This window comes from Canis lupus, chromosome 25 (assembly GCF_048164855.1).
Source record: "Canis lupus baileyi chromosome 25, mCanLup2.hap1, whole genome shotgun sequence".
In the NCBI taxonomy this organism is placed as follows: Eukaryota; Metazoa; Chordata; class Mammalia; order Carnivora; family Canidae; genus Canis; species Canis lupus.
Window position 1 is genome coordinate 20,221,505 of NC_132862.1, and position 25,335 is coordinate 20,246,839.

The 25,335-nt window shown below is 39.8% G+C and overlaps 3 protein-coding genes across 55 annotated transcripts in view; all 3 read right to left on the reverse strand.

Annotated features, from left to right (window-relative positions):
* MRPS35 (mitochondrial ribosomal protein S35) overlaps nucleotides 1-1,143 on the reverse strand; it is a 47,240-nt gene extending 46,097 nt beyond the window's left edge. The window contains exon 1 of one of the 4 annotated variants that reach the window (XR_012017565.1): nucleotides 972-1,139. Coding sequence is in view for 2 of the 4 variants with exons in the window: in XM_072798546.1 (XP_072654647.1) it covers nucleotides 972-1,083 (112 nt within the window). In the remaining 2 variants the exon portion in view is untranslated. Of the gene's footprint in view, nucleotides 1-411; nucleotides 676-933 lie in introns of those variants that run through there. The other 3 variants (XM_072798546.1, XM_072798549.1, XM_072798548.1) reach the window with 3 other exon arrangements.
* A 3,107-nt stretch (nucleotides 1,144-4,250) lies between these two features.
* On the reverse strand, nucleotides 4,251-5,931 carry REP15 (RAB15 effector protein). Its single transcript, XM_072798561.1, has one exon. The coding sequence runs from the start codon at nucleotides 5,600-5,602 to the stop codon at nucleotides 4,892-4,894; it is 711 nt and encodes a 236-aa protein (XP_072654662.1). The 5' UTR covers nucleotides 5,603-5,931; the 3' UTR covers nucleotides 4,251-4,891.
* A 342-nt stretch (nucleotides 5,932-6,273) lies between these two features.
* Nucleotides 6,274-25,335, reverse strand: part of PPFIBP1 (PPFIA binding protein 1) — a 167,242-nt gene continuing 148,180 nt past the window's right edge. For 33 of the 50 annotated variants that reach the window (XM_072798543.1, XM_072798536.1, XM_072798541.1 and 30 more), the window contains 16 exons: nucleotides 25,275-25,331; nucleotides 23,890-23,950; nucleotides 23,486-23,515; nucleotides 21,197-21,368; nucleotides 20,682-20,714; nucleotides 18,361-18,511; nucleotides 17,947-18,075; nucleotides 16,336-16,486; nucleotides 15,560-15,671; nucleotides 15,388-15,476; nucleotides 12,289-12,411; nucleotides 11,631-11,756; nucleotides 10,683-10,871; nucleotides 9,193-9,372; nucleotides 8,396-8,461; nucleotides 6,274-8,096 (listed from right to left, as the gene is read on the reverse strand). In XM_072798543.1, the coding sequence (XP_072654644.1) occupies nucleotides 8,010-8,096; nucleotides 8,396-8,461; nucleotides 9,193-9,372; nucleotides 10,683-10,871; nucleotides 11,631-11,756; nucleotides 12,289-12,411; nucleotides 15,388-15,476; nucleotides 15,560-15,671; nucleotides 16,336-16,486; nucleotides 17,947-18,075; nucleotides 18,361-18,511; nucleotides 20,682-20,714; nucleotides 21,197-21,368; nucleotides 23,486-23,515; nucleotides 23,890-23,950; nucleotides 25,275-25,331 (1,756 nt within the window). In that variant the 3' untranslated portion in view covers nucleotides 6,274-8,009. The remainder of the gene's footprint in view (nucleotides 8,097-8,395; nucleotides 8,462-9,192; nucleotides 9,373-10,682; nucleotides 10,872-11,630; nucleotides 11,757-12,288; nucleotides 12,412-15,387; nucleotides 15,477-15,559; nucleotides 15,672-16,335; nucleotides 16,487-17,946; nucleotides 18,076-18,360; nucleotides 18,512-20,681; nucleotides 20,715-21,196; nucleotides 21,369-23,485; nucleotides 23,516-23,889; nucleotides 23,951-25,274; nucleotides 25,332-25,335) is intronic. The other 17 variants (XM_072798533.1, XM_072798524.1, XM_072798535.1 and 14 more) reach the window with 3 other exon arrangements.

Consider the following 25,335-nt stretch of genomic DNA (forward strand, 5'->3'; position numbering starts at 1 on the left):
AAAACTATCAAGAGCCGCTCTGACGAGTTAAGGAATTTATCCTATCTTAGAGCAGTGAGAAACCGTTTGCAGATTTTGAACACGGGGGTGGCAAGGTTAAAGACTGGCCTTCTGAATACTTCACTCCGGCTGTGAGACTTCAACGTAGGAGACCAGGAGTACAAACCGGGACCAGTAAAGAAAACTACTGTCGAAGTGAGAGAAAGATGGTGAACCGTGGATACTACAAAGGTTAGAGACGCTAGTTATAGACGGCAGCATGGACAGCACCTGGTGAAGGACTGGACGAGCCCCCTCCTTGACTTAGCTTTCCCGCACTCCCGTGCGCTCCTCCTCATGCCCCTGCGTTGCTGTGTGCACGCTTCCATTACAACCCCTCGCATTGCATACAATAGGACTCCGTTAACAAACCTCCCTTTTCCATGGACTCTTCCAAGGCAAGAACGGTAGCCTGAATGAGGCTGTCGAGTGCCTGGTTGAGTGAAGGTCACGCCATGGATGGCAGAGCTGGGGCTGGAATGCAGAGCCGCAGTTTGTTCCAGGCCAGCTGCATGCTCCTCTTTTAAACAGTCGAGCAAACCCATGGGTCAGCACTGCCCCCCGCCCCCCAAACCTCCGCGGGGACCAGTAACTACAGTGACCCTGGGCCGGTGGCCGCGCAAGGGAGCACGGGAAAGCGCAGGTCTCTGAGGACGTGAGGGGACGTGAGGGGACGTGCGGGGACGGGGGGAGGGGCAGGCTCGCTTCGGCCAGAGCACCTAGGAGCACGAACCGGCGGCTAGGAGCCCAGTGACACCGGCACAGAGAAGAGACCCACGCCTACTTCGGCTTTCCTACTGGGAGGGCCAGCGACAGGCCGGCGGAGTCCCCCCAAGACCGTGAGGACTCCGCCACCGCGGCGGCCATCATGGATTCCGTATCCCGCCCTCTCACCTCCCTCAGAGCCCGGAGGCGACGCGACTGACACTCACGCGGGCTTGGTATCGCAGAGCGAGCGGCCGGAGTCACGGAGGTGCAGAAGGCACGCAGGGTCCTGGCCCCCGGCTGCAGGACCAGCCCCGCGGGGAGCGTGGCGGCCGCCATGCCGGCGAGGACGGCAAGCCGCGCGGGACAAACGCCGTCGGGCGTCGAGGGGCGGGTCTGCGGCCGCTTCCGCGCAGGTTCGCCCCGCCTCGCCCCGCCCTCAGGGCGGGGAAACGGAAAACAGGTGCGCTTGCGAAGGCAGCCCCCGGGTCACGGGTGCAAGGAGGTAACCTCAGAGCAGAAAAAGGAATGAAAAGAAAACAAAAAGGTTAAAAAAAAAAAAGTCTAAGCAGCAAGTCCGAAGAGGACCATAAGGGGTGGGGGAAATGTGGCTTACAGAGAGCAAATGTGGTCTGGGTGGGATTCCAGATGGCCCAGGGGTCTAGCTCCTTTGCGACTGCTGCTTTTCCACACTTTCTTGGTTTAAAGAAGTCTTGAGCTGGTGCAAGTGATATACATACTCAAAGGAGGAGACAGTAGCTGAGAGTAGTTCAACGGATGGCCTCTTTACCCAGGCTTCTTGAGTTTAAAAATTGATTTTTTTTTTTTTCTTGGCTGAGTTGATCCTAACTAATCAAGTTAATATAAAGTTCTGGGTGACATATTAGCATGCAGTTACACCCTGTGCATAGGCTGTAACTGTCATCAATGATGTGGTTAGCTCCTTTGTAGATCAGGTTAGAATTACAAAAAGTCAGGGCAGCCCGGGTGGCTAAGCGGTTTAGCACCACCTTCAGCCTGGGGCCTGATCCCGGACACGTGGGGCTCCCTGCATGGAACCTGTTTTCCCTCTCTCTCTCATGAGTAAATAAATAAAATCTTTTTTTAAAAAGTTTACAAAAAGTCAGAACTCCTCAGGACCTAGAAAATAATGGTCATGCTTTAGATGAGATCTCTTTATTTTTTTACCCTACCTTATTTCTACAAACAGGTATCAATCTGTGTCTGTGGAGGTCTTCCTCCTCAAGGTATCTTTGATTGGAACCTGTTTTGATTATCTCTACACCCTAGGATGGATTAACATACAACCTTAATAAAATTATCCTCTATTTTTTTAACTAAGTGCTTATAATATTTAACCAGAGTACAAAATTATGATAACAAGAATAACCGGGAACAAACATGATTTACTCTTGGTAAGCATACTAAGTAGAGCAGAGGAATGCAGGTCTCAGAGTACTGTGTGTGTAAGCATTCAGCGTGCTATGGACATCAATCAGTATTGGGTTGGGGTGGGATGGATAACGGGCATGATAAGACAAGTATTTTCGATAATCACCACCCCCATCTTTTCTGGCCTTTCACTCTGCCATAATGTTCCAAAGCAGAAGTACAGTATATTAGGTGTACTAGCTTCCTGGGGAGGCTGTAACAAAGTATCGCAAACTGAGTGACTTAAAACAACAGAAATTTATTCTCTCACAGTTTTAGACATTAAAAATCCAAAATCCAGGTGTTAGCAAGGTTGGTTCTGTGAAAATGAGTAAAAGGAAATCGCATTTAAAATTAAGTCTAGGGGATTCCCTGGGTGGCTCAGGGGTTTAGCACTTGCCTTCGGCCCAGGGCCTGATCCTGGAGACCCAGGATCGAGTCCCACATCGGGCTCCCTGCATGGAGCCTGCTTCTGCCTCTCTCTTTCTCTCTCTCTCTGTCATAAATAAATAATAAAGTCTAGAGCCTGGGTGGCTAAGCGGTAAGCGTCTGTCTGCCTTAGGCTCAGGACATGATCCTGGAGTCCCAGATCGGGATCGAGTCCCACATCAGGCTCCCTGCATGGAGCCTGCTTCTCCCTTTGCTTGTGTCTCTGACTCTCTCTCTCCTGAATACATAAATAAAATCTTTTAAATAATAAATAAAATTAAGTCTAGAGGCCAGAAGCGGGAGCTCCCATGTTCTACCACAAGTCATCAATAACAGAACCCAACAGGAAGACAGTAAAGGCACTTGAAAGTTTTGCACGTGGATACCACTTTACTAGGCCCAGCAGGAGAAAAAAGTTGTTCTCTTACCCCTGCAGCAGCCCAATGAGAGACCATCACAATTCAGCCAATGAAAAGCCACCATGCCTCCAACTCCCAGTACTCCACTGGACTTGGCCTGGGTAACAGTCCCTCCCAACTCCCCTCTTCTCTAACAGAGCAGTCCTCTCCTTTGTTTTCTGGCCTTGCCAATGGATTTGCCATAGCTTGCATGTCCTGAATGGCAATTCTCTGCTAATCCCTAGTAAACCCATTTTTGCTCTAAAATAACTGACAGTTTTAACAATTCCTTCTGGGGGCAGCCCCAGTGGCCCAGCGGTTTGGCGCCCCCTTCAGCCCAGGGCGTGGTCTGGGGACCTGGGATGGAGTCCCATGTCAGGCTCCCTGCATGGGACTGCTTCTCCCTCTGCTTCTCCCTCTGCCTGTGTCTCTGCGCCTCTCTCTCTCTCTCTGTGACTATCATAAATAAATAAAAATTAAAAAAAAATTAAAAAAAAAATTCCTTCTGGAAGTTCTGAGAATCTGTTTATGCCTCCCTCCTTGCTTCTGATGGTTTGCAGACAATCCGTAGCTTGTAGACACATGACTCCAATCTCTGCTTCTGTCTTCACATGGTGTTCTACCCTTTTTAAGATTAAAAGCACAGCCTTTTAGTCAGATGGATGTGGGGTTTGAATCCAGGCTGTTTCTTTGTGATCTGGGGAAAATCAACCTAACATCTCTGAGCTTTACTTTCATGGAAAATGGGAACAATATCTTCTTCAGGGCTGTTGTGATTAAGTCATTATGTTTCAGGATGCAGAATATAAATGGTGGCCATTGGAATTAAGCTCACGGTCAATACAGCAGTTATTTTTGCTCTCTCTAGTTTGTATATTTTAGTATGATGAAGTACAAGTCCTACACCATACACATTTAGGGACAAAAGGAGTATGAATCCTTCTGGAATTAGTTTATATTCAGATATTTCTCAATTTCTGAGAAAGAAGTTGAGACTTAGGTCCTCACCTTGCCTTCCTGTGCTTTTTGTCTGTCTCCATAAGACGTTAGTGGACAGGTATGACCAGAATTAGAGGAGCTAGAGAAATACTATTTTCCCAGGCATCAAGTACAATATGGTTCTTTCCATATTAAAGTTAACTCATTTGTAATGCTGTCAACAGGCAATAATATGTTTCATGCAATGTAAAGAGTAAAGTATGTACATAGGAGTTACATTAAGTTACCTAAGAATTACATAATTTCCAATTGGAAAAACAATTTTTTAAAGATTTTATTTATTCATGAGAGACACACAGAGAGAAGCAGAGACATAGGCAGAGGGAGAAGCAGGCTTCCTGTGGGGATCCTGATGTGGGAACTCGATCCCAGGGCCTCGGGATCACGACCTGCGCTGAAGGCAGATGCTCAACCACTGAGCCAGCCAGGTGCTCCTGAAAAAGTTCTTAAAAATGCAGCCGCTTGCTTGTGATAATCTTTACTTCAGCTTTTAAGATCAAACTATGACCCCACAAGTTATGTAGCCAGTGCTGTGTGGAATGATTTTAAATAACAAGGTTTTTTAGAATGGGCTTTTATTATATCTAAAACCTGGATTAATCCAGTGACTTCTGTCAGGGAGCTACTTTTAGTAAGAATGAACTTTTTAAAAAGTGAGTGAACAAAGTGTGTCTACTCACAGGCAGGATAGACAATATCCAGGTATGTGAATGGACTTTGCAATCTAAATATCCATCAAAATAGTATTGCTTAAATATATTATGGTGTATACATACAATATAGATTATTAAATCTCATGCTGGGATGATGCAAGAGGATGAGCTTGTCTACTAAAGTGAAATATTTTTTTCTTTTTGCCTTACAGGCCAGTCTCATTGTGCACATTCAGTTCAGAGGATGCTAATATAAACCTTGCCCATCTCTCTCAGCCCATCTTCCTTACTCAGACAGTTCCCAATCAGCTCTCTGATGGAGACACAATCTTCCGTGTCCAGGACAAATTGTGCCACGGCCTTCCCTCCTGGCAGATGGCCCGTCACAGTCTCACTTTTGACACTGTCCAGGACAACTCCTCTGATGTCTTTGGGCTTTCCGGGCACCCCAAAGATGATAAACAGGCCCAGACAATCCTCTCCTATCAAGTTACAGAACTCTTCCAGCTTATCAAATCGACTTCTCTTCCTGGAAGACTCCTCTGCCTTGGATTCTAGATTTGAGAAGTTGTAAGGCTTAGATTCCACAGCAGGAAGAGAAGACATCTGCAGAGTCTGCACTGCCAGCTGAAGCCTGATTTGTTTATCAGATCCCCAAAAGGTCCAAATCCAGTCTGCACCAAACAGAACAGCTTGGTGCTTGGTCATCTTGGTGGTGGTGAGCCACTCATCAACTCCCTTTTCTTGGCAATAAGTAATAAAGTGGATTAAGAAGATCTCATTCAGAGTATTTGAAGCTGGCCACAGATTGCTGAGAGGATCTTCAAATCCAAGATATTCCTTCAGTTTCTGAGCTGCATGGACTATAGCTTCAGTGACCACCTCACAGACGCCAGAAACCTCTTTGCTGTCCTTCAGGGGTAACTGTTGCGATGATTTTTGCCCCATTTTCTCTGCATCCAATCAGTGCTGCTTCCAAAGATTAAACATGTGAAGCTCCTTCAGAATGACTTCTTTCAGAGTAGAAGTTTTACAACGAAGTCACATATGTTACTGCGGTCCCAGTTTTCCGACTACATCAATGTGGTGTAGCTAAGCATATATACACACAGCTAAACAAACATGTCAGGTCTCCCTGTTTGCTAATGAGGTGTGTTGTAGTCAGCTTCCTGCTGGTTTATTAAGTTAGAGATGATTAACTTTCATCAAAAACACCTGTTCTTTTCCAGTTATATTCACTCTACATCTAATATTTGGCAATCTCTTCCAAGATAGGTTTCTGCTTTTCAAATTTTACTACAATAAAAATAGTATTTAGGGCTTTAAAGAACCATCTACAACTAACTTATTCAACTTTGCTGGTGAGTCATTTCCCTTTGCCTTTTTAATAATTCCTCTGCCTTTGATTCCTTACCCCCAGCCCAGCTGCCTGTTTCCTTTCATACAGAAATTCCTCAAAGTCCTCATATTTCTACCTGTTGATATGTGCTGGAACCCTCCCCCTCATATATTTATGAGAGTCTGCAAACTATATAGCATTTGTATCACTGTTCTGTATTCCAGGAATAAAGCCTCCTGGGGATTCTGAATGAGAAAAGTAACAGACAATAAAAACATGAGACAATTATCAATTGACTTTATTTCTTTTCATACAGTAATACCAGCAGTGTACAATGTTTTGTAAATAAAATATATATCATCAAAAAAATTTTAACTTTATCACATACCATCAGTTATGTTACACTGCCCTGAATAAAGAATATTTGGCATCTATAAGTCTCCTGGTATTTTTTAACCAGGTTTGAATAAGAAACTGTTTTTCAAATAATGACATATGTTCACATTAAAACAAAACACTAATATTTAAGAGTCCAATACAGTCACCAAACGATGAATGGAAGGGAGCAAAAGATTATTAGCATCAAATCATTTTAGTTACAAATAAACTGTAATTTAGTATTACAGGCCCTTTGTTGAAAAGCTTGGTAACCTGTTAATAGCTTGTAAGATCATACCAGTGACATTCAAATATGATTTATAAGCAAGTCCGCTGGCATATATCAAACTGCCCACCCCATGCCAGTTTTGGAAAACCTGTCTTTACAAAGTTGGCTATCAGGAGAAGTGATGTGGTGAATAAAAAATAGGGTATTTTTTCTAATACCCCTAAAAAAATGATAAACACAGTAAGTTTTTGCCACAGCTATTTCCTTTATAAATGCTATTTGGGCCCTGTGCTATAGAAAAACATGAACTACATGTTCTCATCACAATATAGCCATTATGAAACTCATTTTGCAGCCTCAGCATTACTGAACTCTGAGACAAACTGTTCAAATATCCAGCTTCTTAAAAAAAATCCCATTCACTGATAGCCTGAGACATGTAGAATTAATAACATTAGGTATATTGTTAGTATTTTGATGTAATGATATATTTAGCAAAAAGGAAAATAAGCAGCTTAATACTGTAAAGGTTTTTGTTTTTGTTTCTTCAGGAATCATTTCTACAAATTTGGGAGGAACTTCTGAATCCATTCGAGTTAATAGTATTTTAAGCGTCCCTGGAGTTCTTCCTTTTGAGGTGAAAGGATCCAAGGTGAAGGTTAAAACTTTTTAACTCTTCAATGGTTTTGTGATATGTCATCAAAGAAGGAGTATTTCAGTTGGGATGATTGATATTAATATCATTTTTAATATCATTAAAATTCAATTGTGGAGAAGGACGATCATCCTGACTTTTTGGAGAACCAGTTACTGTATGGCAATTTTGAGCACTCTTTTTGCTTTTCACTGTCTTCCTTACGTCACAAAATAAAAGTTCTATATTCTATGTACTAAATATATACACATATTTAGAAAAATATATAAAATAGGACAATAAGAGGCAAGTGGAGATGTGGCTGGCATTTAGTGGGCACACTGAATGCTTGAAGAAATTCCACATACTGATTTTGAAAGCATGTAATATCTCATTTTGATGGCTGCAGTGCTGTCACACGAACATGACAAAATCATTCATGCACTGCTTCCTGCTTCCCAAATCCTGCATATTGTGAATGTGAATGGAAACACTATGGTAAAACAGTCATATTAAATGCAACACTTTAAATATAATATATCACAGATTTTTACATTAAATAGAGGAAAGACAATTATACTCTCATTCACCAGTGTCTCATTTTTCATGGCATCTTCGGAATAGGCACACACTCCCTGCTTTCCATTTCCGCTTCTGAGAAGGTGGGATGATAAACAATATACAATCTGCAGCTTGTTATATATTCTGTGAGTGTTTGAGAAATCAAATGGAGAATAGGTGAGGGAGGCTCCTAATGCTCATCCAAGCGCTGTGGTTAAACATTGGAGTCTTCATCTGTAATGCTGGCACTGGGGGAACGGGCAGCGAAATCTCTAAACATGTCGTCCTCCTTCAGCATGTGCTGGAAAACAAGGAGACGGGGGTCACACACCCTGGGAGCCAGGAGCTCAGATCTACATATCCTCCACTGAACACGCAGCCCTTTGGGGTTATTTTTAAACATCTTTTTTTTTTTAAAGATTTGAGAGAGAGAGGGAGCATGAGCACGTGCACGCATGCGCAGAGGGAGGGGGAGAAGCAGACTCCCTGCTGAGCAAGGAGCAGGAATGTGGGGCTCCATCCCAGGAGTCGCATGCTCTGTGGACTGAGCCAGCTCGGTGCCCTTCAGAGTAACATTTTGACTTCATCTTACAGACTTACTGTGAGATTGTTGATGCCTTCAGAGAATGCTCCTATCTGTCTCACTGTCCCTTCTGAATCTTCCATCTGCAAAGAACATACCATCCCATGACCTATGCGTTTGAATGCTCTTAAAGAAAGTATAGCAAAATGAGCAAAAGTCTAAGGAGAAGTAATGATAAGTGCTACTGAATGGGATAGGCAAGACCGAACACTTCTGACAATACCTCCTTTCTTTACAGCAACTAGATGTTAAAAACAAGAGGGAACAACACTTTACTGACTTTACTGGCACATCTAACCTAATGCTCTGATGCTGACAATGACATTAAAAGATTGATGAGAGAGGGCAAATTTCAAATCCATGACTTCATACTGAAACGACTACATGAGCTGTGTATTTCCAACTGGATTTGATACACAGATTTCCTTAATACAGAGACAGGATAGCACAGGTGAATAGCCAGGCTTTGAAGCTAGCCTGGCAAGTTGCAACCCCACCCAGTTCTTCGAGCAGCTCTTCTATCTTGGGTAAGTTACTTAACCTTGCCAGGCCTCAGTTTCCTTCTCTTTAAAAGGAGGATAACAATGCTCCGTATGTTTTAGGGTCATCGTGAAAGTTGACCTATGTTAAGTGGTGAGGATAGTGCACTTATGAGTAACAACTTATGGAAGTTGTTGACTATTATTTTATTATTATCTTTATTTTCAGGTATTTGAGGAAAAACTGATTAGTAGACACAGTGCACAATGTTTCCATTTAGCATTTCTTTACTGGAGGAACTTTAAATACAATACATATACATTATTGCATTTACCTGCTCTAACCGGTCCAAATCATCTTCATCATACAGGCGCATGTCCAAACCGGGTTTAAATCCTTTCTTAGATGTACTTCCTGATGCCTGTCCCAATTCCATTGGACAAACATATTCTTCCCCATCTTCCTGTTTCTTCTTTCTCAGATTCCCAAAATTGCTAAAGGTAAGTTTCTTTGGCTTTAAAAGAAAAGCAAACATCCAGGGATTCAATAAAATTCATATGACAGAGGACTCATCACATGCATAATTTAATTACTCCATCTACAGAGAAAAGCAATTGGATAATTAAATTGCTGTGACAAAAATGAAAGCATCCTGAGTGTATGATTGATGCACCCAAATGTAATAAACAATCCTTATTATGCATCTCGGAGGATTAAGCTTGTTTCTCCTTATTCACACCAATTAGCTGGGTAGTCACTGTGATAAACAAACAAACAAAAAAAATGCCAAGAGCATTAGTTTCGATTAAACAGGACTTAAGGCAATGAGATTTCTCAGGGATGGGTCCAATCTTGTAAGATTTTTCCATCTAAGATCAGTAAAAGAAAATGGTCCTATGTTTTCTTTTCGAGTAAAGCTATGATTATCCTGTATGCCTGCTATGCTTCCATAACAGAACTGGTGGCTGCTAAAAGAATCCTCACTTGTTTGAGAGAGAACTCCCAGTGAGACTTGGGAGAGAGACTCCATCTTAGTCACTGAATACTCCCTGAGACTCTCTGTTAAGTGGATGGTGATCAGGCAATGATGAGAATTTAAATAGAAGCTATCAGAAGTTTCAAATCTGAAACTTCCTTTAAGGGAGAAAGGGAGCCAAAGAAAAAATGTTGGGCAGGTAGAGGGGATAAAAAAAATTAAAAATCAAAAAAATAAATGTTTATGTATATATGTATATAAAGAACTTGGTAACATTTGTGGAGGAGCTGATAAACCCTATCTCCACATTAAGTTGGCTGAGATAACAGACTCAGAAGAGTTCACAGAGAAATGATTTAAAAGAAGAAAAAAGTAATCTAAATTTGGTATGACCCATGAATCTGGGTAAATCTGGAAATAGCCATTCTTTGCTGGTTTACCTCGAATCTTAAGTATTTTTTTCTAACTTGCCAGACTGGTTAATTGTAAGCCAGCAAGTTGAATCTGTATGAGAAGAAATCCTCGCTTACACTAGATTTATCTATAGAACAACTGCAATTAGCATTTGAGCCCAAGTCATGGACTCTGCATTAGCAATATATCGACTGCATGCCAACATCGTACTCTTCATTACTGTTAACTCTAATAACATAAATGACTTGAACAAAGACTCCCCCAGAAAGAAACTTTCAAAAATGCATTTTCTTAATTACTCTTAAAGATGCACAGACCATTAACCCATCCATAAGACTTAATAAACCCCAGAAAAAGGGACAGTCAGGTCAAAATCAAGCCCTAGCTTTAGTTTTTGCTTTACCAATTATTAGAAGACACAAGTTTGAACCAACCTTCACTTTGGCAGTGGCTGTTAGAAGTACATAATCTGGTAACTCCATGGCATCACGCTTTTGGTGCTGGGCCTCGGCCCCAATCAGAAGGTTGAAATGAGTGGCCAAATGTCTTCGCAAGAGGGTCTTACTTGGTGGGATGTTCAATAACTGAGCCATTGTTTCCACATTAAAACGAGGTTCTAGAACCTATAAAAAAATTAAAATTACTTAAGGCACCATATATCATACATGTCTGCATTGTGCTTTATAATTTGCAAAGCTCCTTCATTTAGTCATCACCAATGACCCAACAGCCCATTGAGACAGAGCACGGACTTCGATCTTTAAGCTATATATATTTTACCTAAGCTAGTGAGAAGTAGAGCTGTTCCTGACATCCACACACTACAAAGTTACGGCCTGTGGCTCTCTGAAGTGGTGCCTTCAGGATCACCTTGACAAGCCAATTCCTTACAAGACATCAGTGTGCAGAAATATAATCTGTGTGTTGCCGGTGTCTCAAAACATGATCATAAGAGAGCCAGTGGCCAGATGCAACACAACATAAAATACAGTAAATGAGAAATGGGTTTAAATCTGCTGCAGCCTCGTATGACACAAATGAAAAAACATGGCAAGTAAAGACTCACTAGAAACAGTATAGGAGGATTCAGTTAGAGGAAAAAGATTGTGACAAGCAGACTGATAATACCTTATTCATTAGACTAATGGAAACTAAATGGTAAGAAGTCAGTTTTTATTTTTTATTTATTTATAAGATTTTATTTCTTTATTCATGAGAGACAGAGAGAGAGAGAGAGAGAGAGAGAGGCAGAAACACAGGCAGAGGGAGATGCAGGCCCCACGCAAGGAGCCTGATGCGGGACTCAATCCCGGGACTCCGGGATCGTGCCCTAAGCCACCAGATGTCCAGAAGTCAGTCTTTAAATTAAAATGCAGTTTTACCATGAGCCCACCATGGACGCCGCTGCCTCTGAGATTGGGGGCATATTCTGCTAAGTCCACAGAGCGCAGCCACTCCATCACCCGGTGGTTAGTCCACTGCTGAACTTCAGATGGCGTGATGCTCTTCTGTGAGAACAAAAAACCAACGAAAGCTTCAGTCAGGGACAACGGGATTCCAAGTGTTAAAACTGCAGGTAATAAAAAGTCTGTTTACAGAGCACAGTTTCTCGACATCCCGCTAAGTGTTTACAGAGAGGGGAACAGGTGTTTACTGATCTGAATTTTGTTTTAAGGCATCTATGTCACCATTCCAAGCTTTTTTAAGAGACTAGTGAAGCAGCACTTGAGGAAACCAAGCCTTTATTGTGACATTTAACTCTGTGGCTCAAAGAGGCAGGAAAATGAAATCCACCTAAGAAAAGGAGGAAGGGAAATTCAAAAACAACCTTTGGCTTTAGTTACACAGGTGGAATCATCATGGAGGGGAATGGGAGAAATATGGGAATGTAAAGCCCAAGAAGGTACGAGGCTGGATTTGAGGCTCTGAGGAACCAGAAGCTTTCCCTGTGGACCCCACGAAGAAATGAATGTTTTACACACACACACAGTCACATGCACGGGAAGGGCCTGCTATGTCAATCTCAACTACAGGCGCTACCTCGTCAGACGGCCGCCTCCGCAGACAGTTCGGTTCAAAGTTATTGATCCTTAGGACCTGTATAGCTCTTTTGATACTGAGATGGTGGAGCACGCTCACGACCTTCAAAGACAGTAAGTCATCCTGCCAAAAAAAAAAAGAACAAAAAGAGGAGCTCACTGAGCTGGCCCAGAACAGAAGGACCTTTTTCAGGGAAATTACAGAAAGCACAAGTAAAAGTAGAGCAGTCCCTCTACCAACAGGCCTCTAGCACTCGTGTTTTCAAACTTTTATTTGGTAATAGAACCCTTTTTCCTGTTTCAAACAAAATCCTCTCCAGAGCCCCAATATATTTTTTTAAAAAAACAAAATTAATGTTGTACCAACAGAAGCCAACTTTTACTTGTTTCTTCTCTTCTAGACATTTTGAGATAGGATCATGGGACCCCACAGCTCTGAAAACACAGTTTGAAAAGCACATGCTGGGTCGCTGCAAAATTGATCCTCTTTGATTTGAGGCGATAAAGCAGAAAGCTAAGAGCATGTGATGTTCACTGATGATCACAGCTGGGTTTTCTGAGCTAAGGCACATCACCATTTTGGGGAAAACCAGAAGAGTATCTCTGTTATACTGTTCCCCAACCTCTAGAAATCTCTAGTTGTAGATTATTATGCTTTATCTAGCAGACACTGTGAACAATTTTGGGAAAATTGTGTTGATCAATAAAAAGGTTTTGGTGGGAATTAAAGAGAAGAGAAATGAAAAAGTTAGAAGTAACAACATGTATCACCATCGATTCCTTCAAGGTGTAATTTCTCCAGTCTGTGGTTCTTGGGAACATTTCAAACATACCAAACACACCAAAACAAATTATTTCAGAAGGTTATTTGGAGGGCAGTGTCAAGATAAGCACCAGTCTATTTCCAAACACACCCAGCAAATAAAATAAAAAAACATCCATTTTAGACACACCTTATTGATAACACATTTCTGGAGGGTGGGGGGGAGGTTAATCTGTTACAGAAACAGTTTTTAAATAAAAATATTAGACAATCAGCTTAAATTCTTAAAGCTACTGAGCAAAATTAATTCCTGAATTTTTTCTGGATCCATTTCTTAAAGGCAGTGCCTTGTGATAAGACACTTAATATATCTTAATCTAAGATTGAGACACCCATCCAAACATTTCCACATGAGCTATTTTCAACTAATTAAACTCTATCACATTTTTTTAAATCTAAATACATAATGATTGCAATGTCTTGCAAATTATTTTATCTTAAGAGATTTTAAAAGTAGGGGCTATTTTCTTTAAATCAGAAGATACCATTTTTAGATTTTAAAAAATCTTTTAAGTAATTTTAGATTTACCAAAGAGTTGCCCAAAATAGAACAGAGTCCCATATACCCTGCACTCAGCTTCCTCTCACATTAACATCTTATATAACCATGATATAGTCATCAAAACTAAGGAATTAACATAGACAATAGAAAATGATAATTAAGCTACAGACTTAACTCAAATTTCACCAGTTTTTCCACTAAGTCCTTTCTCTGTTCCAGGATCCAACTCAAGATACCACATCCAAATGGATTTTTTGTGACTTAGAGAACTTCTGGGGTCAAATTTTCTAAGATAATTTATTCCTTTGTAGCCACAAAACTGATACACAAATTTTCTTGTGATTTTAAGCCTGAATCTGCTCACATTCCTGCAGAACCATACCTATACCTAGACAGGAAGGCAAGTATTTACTGAATTTCTTCCAGGCTGAGCTATAGGGTAGGAATCTGGACACATCCTAAGTTCAAATGCCCTGTGACTCTTGACTGCTAGATCTAGATGCAGAAATTTGGTAAAGTTACCCAGTTTCTCAATTCTTTCATTCCCTCATTTGAAAACTGAGGACAACAAGAGTACTAACTCAAGGCTTGCTGAGACTTGAGTACTAATAGGAGTATGGAGCTTGAAAAAGGTGTCTGGCATACAGTAAATGTGCAATGTGTCATGTGTTGGTGTTATTACAGGCAGGTTTACATTATGTGCCCACCAACATACAAACTTTGGTTCAATGATAGAAAAAAAAAAATCCCATGAGATGAACCCCAAATTTATTTGACATTTAAAAATTAGCTGTTTGAAATTTTCAACTATTTAAAGAAGATACTTATGGTAGCTGGCTACAGAGCCTCTCTCACAGAAGGTCGTTTAAATAAAAGCATCTAATGTCATAGGACACCAACAGTGCTATGGAATCTAGAACAAGTTCTCCTGGCATCCATCTCTCCCCACTCTTATCAATTCCTTCTAACTCCTGGGTGGAAGGATAAAAATATGAAAAAGCAGGGCAGCCTGGGTGGCTCAGCAGTTTGGCACCGCCTTCAGCCCAGGGCCTGATCCTGGAGACCTGGGATCGAGTCCCATGTCGGGCTCCCTGCATGGAACCTGCTTCTCTCTCTGCCTGTGTCTCTGCCTCTCTCTCTCTCATGAATAAATACATAAAATCTTTAAAAAATATATGAAAGCATAATGAAGGAATCAGAGTCTACCTCACCCTACTTCTTCACCCTCATGACTTCTGCCCTAGTGGAATGGAGCTGAAGTGAGAAAGGAGGCAGGTTTCAGGTAACATTCTTGAAAGTGGAAGGGAGGAGACAGGACAGGTCTCTGGATGTCAGATCAAAAGGATGGTCTCCTCTGAGCAGTCACTGCATATAGGAATGTGTAACTCAGAAACTTCCATGGCTTCAAAACCCTACATTCTATTTTTTAAGCATCTTTAGGAGATATAATTCACATACCAGAAAATTTTTTCATTCAAAGTGTGCACTTTAGTGTCCACATTGTTGAGTATATATAAAACCAACTTCCTGGACAGCTTAGATTAGATTAGGTTTCACATAGCTTAAATCAGGGTTTCAAATCTCTCAGTGGTACTGCAATCATCAAATCCTCCAATTTTAGCTTAACAGAAAATATGCCTGCTCTTCTCAAATTAAGGCAACACCTTTAAACTCTGGTGGAATCATTGTGAAAACAATCTATTTTGCTCACTATTTCTGTTTTTCAGAGAAAACCAATTTTGCTCCCCTCCAAATCCCAGGAGTGAATCACTTACAATAGTCATATAATGGAGCATTCGACCATCTACCCGTCCTTCGTCAAACTGGGTCTTGTACTGAGGGAGACCAATATCATCCAACCATCCTAAAGGAGAGAAATTGGTATTGTTAGTGAGCCACAGAACACCTGTAATGAATGAACAAATAAGTGAATCTAAAACCTCTTACTAGTGACCCAGTTGAAATCCAGCTTTCCATGGTTGGTTTCTTCTTCAGATCCCAGGGCTTGCAGTGCCAACTGGAGTTTCTTTCGATGAAGTGAATGCTTAATTCCAAGTTCCTGAAATAATAAACAGAAAGAAACACTGGCTTTACAATTCTGTCAATATGAGCTGGATGCCAATGGCAAAGATGCAAAATCCCCCAAAAGGTTGCTAGTGTTAAAGACTCAACAATCATATTAAATCAACATATCAACTCAGGCTAGTAAAATGTTGCTGAACAAAAGGCCCCTAGAAAGCCAACACCACTGCAAATTAGTTTCATGCTATGCTCCATACCCTAGTAGGCTCCTTCCTTTGCAAAATGTACAAAAATTTAAATAATTAGGATGAAATGTTAAATTATTAGAGCTAAAATGTCGGGCTCTTCTCTTATTTTTTCTTTTTGCAAAGTAAAGTTAAATTGCATACGTTACATTGAGAAGTTGGGCCAAGGCTGAAGCCACACAATGATTTTGAGAAATATGAGCTTAAGGTTTTTTATGTCTATACAATTATTTCTCATTAAAACGTCCAGTGGCTTAATGTTTTATAAGGAATATTAAGACCAGGTCCTTCTTGTTAAGTCCATGTAAAAAAAAAAAAAACGCAAAGCAGAAAACACAAAGTTTTTCAAGAGTATTTACTGGCTCCACCCACTACCCTTCTGGAATATAAAACAATCCTACGTTCATATTCTCTTTCTCAGAATCCATTGTTTAAACAAAACAGAGAAGCAGTCACCTTCTCTAGATCTTGCTGAGAAGCCTGCAGAAGTGTTTGGCCAGATGCAATCCAGTGCTTGCCAGAATTCAGGTAGGATCCCAAGCCCTGTTCCACAAGCCAATTACAAACCTGCTCCTTGGTCCATTTGGCAAATGGCATATCCAAGTCACTATAAGAAAACAATTTCATGAAAAATAATTCAAACCCAACCCTATGGCTTATCAAGGTTGAACAACTGTATACTGAATTGATATGGAAATTACCTGGTAATAACAATTTGACCATGGAAAGCTTACTTTTCAGTACATATTTGGAGGAGGAAGTGGCACTTGATTGAAAAGTTACCTTATAAAACCACAGCTTGCATTTCAAATGGAACCACAAAAGACTCAATGTGACTGAGCCAGAATGTGTTGTATGGAAGAAAGGCAAGTTGAACAAAAAAGTCACTGTACCAGTTTCAATCAATGTTGTTTGAAGACTAAATTCCCAAACATAAAACACCAGGTTAGATGGAAAGAAATCAAATCTAACTTGAATTAACTTTAGCAGAATTATGATTTCTCTCCAAAAGGTAATCAATGAGAGCAACATGCCATCATTGTGTATAGGAAAATGTAATCACAGCAGGTTTCTGGGGTTCTTTTGGTTTTCTACTTTGACACATAAATAGTCTTCCTTTTTGGAAAAAAAAAAAAAGTATAAAGAATTTTTTTAACAGCACAAGGAGATCCTCTACTGTGTACAAAGAGAACATATGGCAAATGAGACTCTTCAGTGTTTGAAGAAAGCCAGTTTCCTCCTTGATGGCACTTGTACCCAGTGTTCTGCGAGGGTGGGAGCGACCATGTTCAAAAGATTTAGTGTCCATGATTTGTGCTAGATGTTTGCCAACTCCACCCTTTTCATGCTTAGTAGGTCACTACAGTAATTTCAAACCAGCCCTAAATTGTGATAAAGGGCATAGGAAAAGTTCATAGTCTTAACAGATAAAACATTACATAGTCCTGATAAATTTAGGAATTCTGATAGAATTTATGTCTTTAGGGGCTTTCACAGACTCCATTAATCATTAATGTTCATTGGAACAGTTACTATTTGCCAAATACTTCATGCATATTAACACCTTTAATCTTCACAATTACCTTCTGGGGAATGGACTAATTAAAACTATGGGAAACAGAGGCACAGAACATGGATATAGTTGCTCAAGGTCACCTAGGTTATAGGAAGTGGCAAGGCCAGAAATCAGATCCAAGCAGTCTGTTTCTAGAACCTACTCTTAACAACTGTGTTATCCCATCTCTCTAGAGCTATCCTTTAGAGTACTTACAGTAACTATTTTCTCAGTCAAACTTAAGTCCAAGAATCAATCATTCTAGCACAGATGCTGCTAACACTTTAGCTCTGGTTCCTCCCCTAGCTCACGTAGCCCTCATCTTCTATATGGTTTTCACCAACCATTGCAAAATTGCACTGCTCTAAAAATAATGGACTCTTCCACTAGGCACAGCAGTAAGCAATGGGTTCTACTGTCTAACCCAGGGACAATACTAGCAACACTGCAGCTGCTCATGGCCTTGACACTTGGGCAGAGATGTAAAAGTCCATTCATTGGGCTGTTCTCACCTGTTAGATTGTCCTAAATCTCGAGACCAACCCAGTCGCGGCCCTGCAGTTGCCCTCGTTCCTCCTCTTTTGAATTCAGGCTCAGACATGTCATCTGGGTTGAATGTAGTTGATTGACTTCTCCTAAGTCTGAACAGAAGACACAATACCACATTGCCTCATATGAGACCTGAGAAGGCCCTGGACTTTAAAGTTAATCAGAACATTGCTTATGTATGGTCAGAATAGATATTTGGATTTAAACTTTAACTGAGATCCAATGAGTTAGTAAATCCCAGATCACAATATTCCTTCCATAAAGGAACACCAAAGCCTTACAATTTCATACTCATTTCCAGCCAACTTTCCATTTATTCCTACATTTGGGCAACATACGATACAAAGACCACTCCATTTGTCTGATCTGTTACTTACTTTCCAAAGAGTTTCATGATACCTCTTGATTTCTTTTTGGAATCTGGTGATGGTGGAGATATCTGGAAGGAACTGCTTCCGTGCGAATCTTTTGGCCGGGAAGATATACCAGCCAGATCTAGGTGCTCAGCTGTCTCCTTCTCTGTTTCAGCTATTCCAAGAACAGAATACATACTTGGTGAGTTTTAAATACGGAATGAACATGACTAGATGCTAACTTTCTTGGTTTTAGCAACTATTAATGAATTCTTCATCTGCTGGTCTGTAAATCAGCAATTTACAAAGGGCACCCTACAAATATTAAAAATGGAACACAAATGCACATTCTGCTCTTCAGTTTCTTGTGTATAAATTAACAGTGCGTATAATATTGTGTATGCTATTGTGCCTAAATTCATTAACTCACAAATTACAACCTTTCTGAGATTCAAAGGTGTGATAGGATTGCCATATTCTTTCCTTGGGTGATTTGAATTCGTAATGAAATCATTCTCCATCTTCCTGTAGTGCTTGGTACTGTTGACTCCCTCCCACATTCTTCAAAATCATCATCTCTTTCATCTTCTTGGTGTGACGCTCTCCCAGATCTGTCATCTGATAAGTTTCTTCTTGGCTATGTAGCACCTTTTTCTCTTCCTCTTCCACTCAGAGATTCTGTTCTAGGTTCCCCATGCAGGATCTCTGGAAAAGCTCATCCACTTCATGCTCAGCACTAGATGATGGCTTCCCTCATATGTAAGCAGCTGATATCCCAATCTCTGGACCTTATCTCTCTCTTCAGACTCAGTATCTGAATGTCAGTAGATATTCCCAATTTGGTGTGCCGGGAACATCCAGGACTTAACAAATCCACCCAATTTTCTGGAGACGTCTCAAGTTTTCTTTTTTTAAAAATTGTCTTATTTAATATTCTCTTAATACTAATTAATCTTCTTCCTGTTACTCCGGTGCAAACTCTTTGTCATTTTCTTTTCACTCCCTCCTCCCCTTTGGCATTTACATCAAATCCCAGTTGCCAATTTCTGGCAATTCTTTTTTCAAGAGTTATTCCTAACCTGCTGTGTCCTACTGAGAAAGGAATGAACTGGATAAATTTTTCTTCTGATATAAAAATCAGTGCCTGTTGATTCTGCCTTGGAAGAGTAACATCCAAATTTGCTATTCCCATATCTCCCCGCGTTAACTCTCTTAATTCTTTTATCTGTCCCTTAACGCACGATCCCATGCTAACAAACACAAGGGGTACTATTGCCTCAATGTGAGACTGTACACTTTTTAGGGAAAGTAGAAGTTGTACAAAAAACACAGTGTTTCAGCAAGATATAAAAGTTGCAGAGCTTGACTTTTCTATGAAGCACAGCTGTGATTACAGGTTATCATAAGCAGCACTTGGCTCTTAGCATTGACAATATATTTCTTCTAAGAAAGATGCAAAAACATTTGAAAATAGTTGTCTGGGCTTTATTTATCCCATGTTTATTCTAGAAACCTAAGACTACAAAGAGAAGTCACCTTTGCCAACCCACATGAATAGGTACGTGGGTATCTACATAAGATGATAAAACCCACAGGGAAAATCCAAAGGAACCTTTCCATCCAACCCCAAAGCCATCATGGGTACAGGTGTACCAAAAAATGTTGCTTAACTCACCCTCATTTTAAAATCCTATTTTTATTTTTTTGTTTTGAGGATGTTTTTTCCCTACCGTGCCCCACATTTTTAAAGAGGACAATTGAGCTTCCCTTCTCCTAAAATCACTTTGGGAACAACTCCTTGGATATCACATAAAGAAGCTTCCTCTGGTGTCACTTCACTAAATGTTACCTCCATCTTCAAAGCAAATAAATGTCAGGAGAATGTTCCCTTAAGAAAAGTAAGTTTAAAATAATCATTTTCAGTGTCTTCTACGGACTTCTCTATTTGACTAAAAATATTTCTCTCTGGGGAAAAAGTAGCCATGGCGAAGGAACTGCCAGGACCTGGGAGTTAGTGTGAGACAGTATGCACTTGAAGGGTGAAAAAGCTGGAATTTACGATGCAGGAGAGTCCTGCCCTGGATGCGGAGGGGTCTGTGCACTTCCAGGTCCTCCCAGAGCTACTTGCAAGGTGTCATTAGCATGGGTTAAAACAGCATTTAGGCTTGAAAGCAAAGGCTCTACAGAGTCCATTTTAGCAGAAGGCGGAGGAGGTCTCTGGAGTAATGGACAATGTTTTCTGATTGCTGCCAGCTCGCTTTCTAGAGATCACAGATGCCAAGAGCAAGGATTAGCTCAGTATGGAGGACAGCACTGGCAAAGGCTGGCATGCAGGGGTACGATACCTAAGGTGGGTGCACTGGCACTTCGTTTACGATCTTCAGATATCCCAACAACGCACACAATCACACGCAGTCCAATGGAGAGAACACAGGAGAATGACAAAATGAAACACAGATCAAACTCTTACTCACAAAATACACACAGTGGGAAGACAGGGAAGCACTACGCTGTGCTTCCAACATTGCAGACTCCATTAGCATGGTCAATATGGGGTTAATTTATCCACTTTCAAAACAGAAGAGAAGTTGTTTACAGTGAAGTCTGAGAGTACTGAGCTTATTGGTCTTTCCTCTACATTGACGCTCCAACACGGAGAGTAGGGTGAAGAGCCTACATGGAGCTACCTTTACACTGAATTAAACTCACAGGAGCATTTTCTTGCTAACTTGTCCCCCAACTCATTCACCTTCATTTCCAAGAAATAGACATGCACAAACGGATGAACGAGGGAAAGGAAGAGACTGACCTTGTCCTCATTCTGAGCGAACTGAGGCAAAGGCATTTTGGCCATACGTACCCAAGTTTGGTGCACTTGCTGTCCTCTTGTTATTTTTTATTTTAAAAAAGCCACGCCCAAAGGAAGATCTGGCTTTCCGAGTGCCAAAAGGGTTGTCATCCACCGAGGCATCGTGTCCTGGAGCTTTCGGAGGGAGGCTCCCAAATGGGCTGCTTTCTACTGGACCTTTATCCTGAGAAAGAAGTAATAATAAATGTAACACAGCACTGACTTGCATAATTATGAGTACATGCCAGGCGCAACACCTGCTATGTTACACATGTGATTTTATTTAAAAGAATCATGGACCTAACAAACTGATTTTTTTTTTATATTTTATTTATTTATTTATTTATGAGAGACCTAGAGAGAATGGCAAAGACACAGGCAGAGGGAGAAGCAGGCTCCCTGGGGGAAGCCTGATGCAGGACTCGATTCCAGGACCCCAGGATCACGACCTGAGCCAAAGGCAGATGCTCAACTACTGAAGCACTCAGGCTGATTATGAATGTGGGATGCCACATTAGAAGCTTAAAAAATCAATCCTGAAAGTTCCTTAAGGAGCAACAGCAGCAGCAACAAAAACATATTCATCACTGGTCTATAACCCATGTGCTTACTAGGACATGAAATATTTAGGATATAGAAATTCTCAAATTTTATTTTAATTTTATTTGCCTCATTCTCCCAAAGACATGGAAATAAGAATTACATAACCAGAATACCAGCGGTCTTATTATTTTTCTAACAATTCCTCTACATTGATGCTCCAACAAGGACCTGTGGACACAGATTGGGCTATAATACAGTTTGCAATCTCTGTAATATAACTGCATCAGGAGAAGCCCAACATAATATATTACTCCACAAAGCAGGCATTAACCCTAAGTTTCTACAACAGTAGCATAAAGAGATTCTACTCCAGTTATTTTAAATATTCTTCCCAAGGAATTAATAATAAAATGAGGACACAACCAGTTTCTGTTAAACACTTTTTTTTTTTGAGTGTTTTGTGATATATTCATTATCCTGCAAGTTACCAAACATGGATCACCGATTTTCAAAGACTATGATACATTCAGATATACTTCAAATGGAAACTAAACTTGCTATAACTAAATTTTTCTTCCTTGACTCAGAAGACATTTTAGCTATCTGTGAGGTCATTGTCAAGAACTTTAATTAAGTTATACTTGTAGGTACTGTTTTTTTTTTTTTAAGCTTTCTCGTTATTTGAATTTGCAATTATAGTAACATGATTATTTTAATATGATCCATCAATGCCTTTGTTTGCATGCTCTAATTTCTCTAACATCTCTAGCCCTCTTTTTTTTTTTTTTTTTTTTTTTGCAGAGGTGGAGAAAAGGGAGAGGGGACACCAGCTTTTAAGGTGGTTATTTTATTCTACATATTCATTGCTCATGGTAACTACAAGTTTATAGAGGTCACAATTTAATGATACTATTACCTAAGTCTCAACACAGATGTCAAAATCACTTAATCATTTATTGAACTGGCAAGACAAAAAGGACAGAGGATGACTGTAATTACAGCTGTGTGCACTGTCTGTGCCTCATCAGCGATACCTACATTACGACTCAAGGCATTCAGAGCCAATGGTCAAGGGAATACATCTGGAAGTACCCTGCCTACCAGAATGGAGCCTTTAGAAAGTTAATGGTTGAAAATTAGAGGAAAGAAGAACTAGAGCCCTTGTTGATGAGGTCTTAAAAAAAAAAAAAATGTTTGCTGTATACAGACAGTGTTTATTAAATAGTTGTTCTAAGACTGGCAATCTAGAGATTTTTTTTGTGAGGTCTTAGGAAGCCCAAATATGATCATTAAGAATATCAATAGCCTGATTTAGAATTTGAGGTTTTGTTTTGTTTTTTTTTTTTTCAATAGTTTGAGGTGAAACATAAAAAGTAACTATTTTAAATTGAACAATTCAGGACATTTAGTATACTCAGAGTGTTGTGCAACCACCACCTCTACCTAGTTCCAAAACACTTCCATCATTCTAAATAAAACCCCTTACCCATTAAGCAGTTTCTCTCCATTCCTCTCCATCTCTGGCAACCACCAATCTGTGTTCTGTCTCTATGGACTTATCTATTCTGGATATTTCACATAAATGGAATCCTGTCATATGTGATCTTTTGTGGCTGGCTTCCTTCACTTAACATGTTTTGGAGGTTCTGAGTTTGGTTTTGTTTTTTTTCTTTTTTTTCTTTTTTTGAGATATTTAAGCAATCACATGTATTAGAAGTCTTAAACATTTTTACATTGTAATCTGGACATAAAAATTACCTCTGAAGGCTTCTGAACAGACTCTTTTTCCTGTTCAAAACAACAATATTTCAGATTGTTAAAGGAATCCTTTATATATTTAGAATCTATCACATACAATTCCAGAAATTAAAATAAATTTACATCTTCTTCTAAGCTATACAATCTCAGTTTCATTTATTTCCAGTAATGGTTTATTAAAAGTCTTTACTTTTGATTTTATACACTACTTTTAACCCTTCATATTCATACTTAATATTTACCATTAACAGTGGTTTCTAATACATTTGCATTGGAGAAACCACAAAGCTCTTCTTAACAGTTTTATTAGCAAAATGGGAAAATCCCTAAATGTGAAGATCCCTAAAATATTTTTGGCTCAGGGAAACAGACAAAAAAATAAATAAATAAAACACAGAACCAACCCCATCTGATGACTCTTTCTTCAGATTACCCAGGCTGCTAGACTTTTGCAGACTTGAAGTTCTAAAAATAAGAATAATAGTAATTAGGATTAATAATAAGTGGCTCTGGTGCCACTGTTTCTAAATAGAATATCTTGGAAAGAAACTAAAATTGTGTGTGGGTTAAATCCGGGTAATAAAAGAAAATCTGGATTCAGGCAGTCACTTATGTGCTTAACTAAATTATAACATTTAGTTATTTTAAAAGCAGAGGTGGTTAACTGTCTTGCCAATAACTCTAAATGTCCTGCAAATGTTAGAATAGTTGGAAAAACACTTAGGACCATCCTTGTGATGTCAATAGTTGAAAATAAACCAGCTTTTTTCCATGGACTAGTGGTGCATCCTTTCATGCATACATTTAGATCAGGAACTTTTTAATTTTAATTTTTATTTAAATTTTAGTTAATATACCAGGAACTTCTAAAATACTCCCATACTATTTACATATAATCCTTGTAATTAAAATAAACAACAAAGGTGTTATTTTTTAATTCACAAAGGAATCCATTTTCTGAATCTGGCCAAGTACTTCATCTTATAGTTCTGATCAAGGCATAAAAGAAAAATCCCTATTGCTGCCCATAGTTATTCACTTGCTATTCTAGTAAAGGCAAAGTGACACTGTTGAAACATCCATAGATTTTCTCTTTCACATAACTATCCTTCAATTATATAGAACCGGTCTCAAAAACTGAAGGCAGGAATATGTGACCAGTTTAGAGAGAGAAAAAAGCAACATCTTTGCTCTAAGAAGTAGAATATAAATACACAAACTTTGAAAAGGCAACTCTCATGTTTTGTATACATAAGTTGCTAGACATTCCGACTACCAAATAAAGTAAAAGATAATGATGAGAAAAGATAAGATTTCATCTTTGAGTACTGCTCTGAAAATGGATTTTCCTAATCTAATTCATACTTTAACTTGGATAAACATAGATATTGGGCCGTTTTACTACACAGAGTGCAAAACAAAACAAAACAAAACAAAAACCAAACCACACTGCAGCCTTTCCAGCCATTCTATCATTCCCTCTGTTCTCTCCTAGTGTCAAAATGCAAGCCAGTGCAAACCTGAAATTCAAAGCATTGAACTTCACGTAAAAACTGATGAAGGTAAAGGTGTGGGAAAACTTGGCATGAGATAATAAATAATGGTTAGTGAGCAAGTATTTCTTTGTTAACTTACAACATCCCATCTCCCCCACATCCAACCATTACACCTGCATTAATGTACTCCGGCCTCAGTCACCCGCTTCTCATTGTGATTATGATCAGTGTGACAGAAGCCTCCTCCCTTCCAGGCATCAAGGACATTTTTCATATCCAATAATATAACTTACGAAAGACTCTCACAAGGCTGGGTTTCAACAGCAGCACTAAGGATTATTTTTCCATCACTAA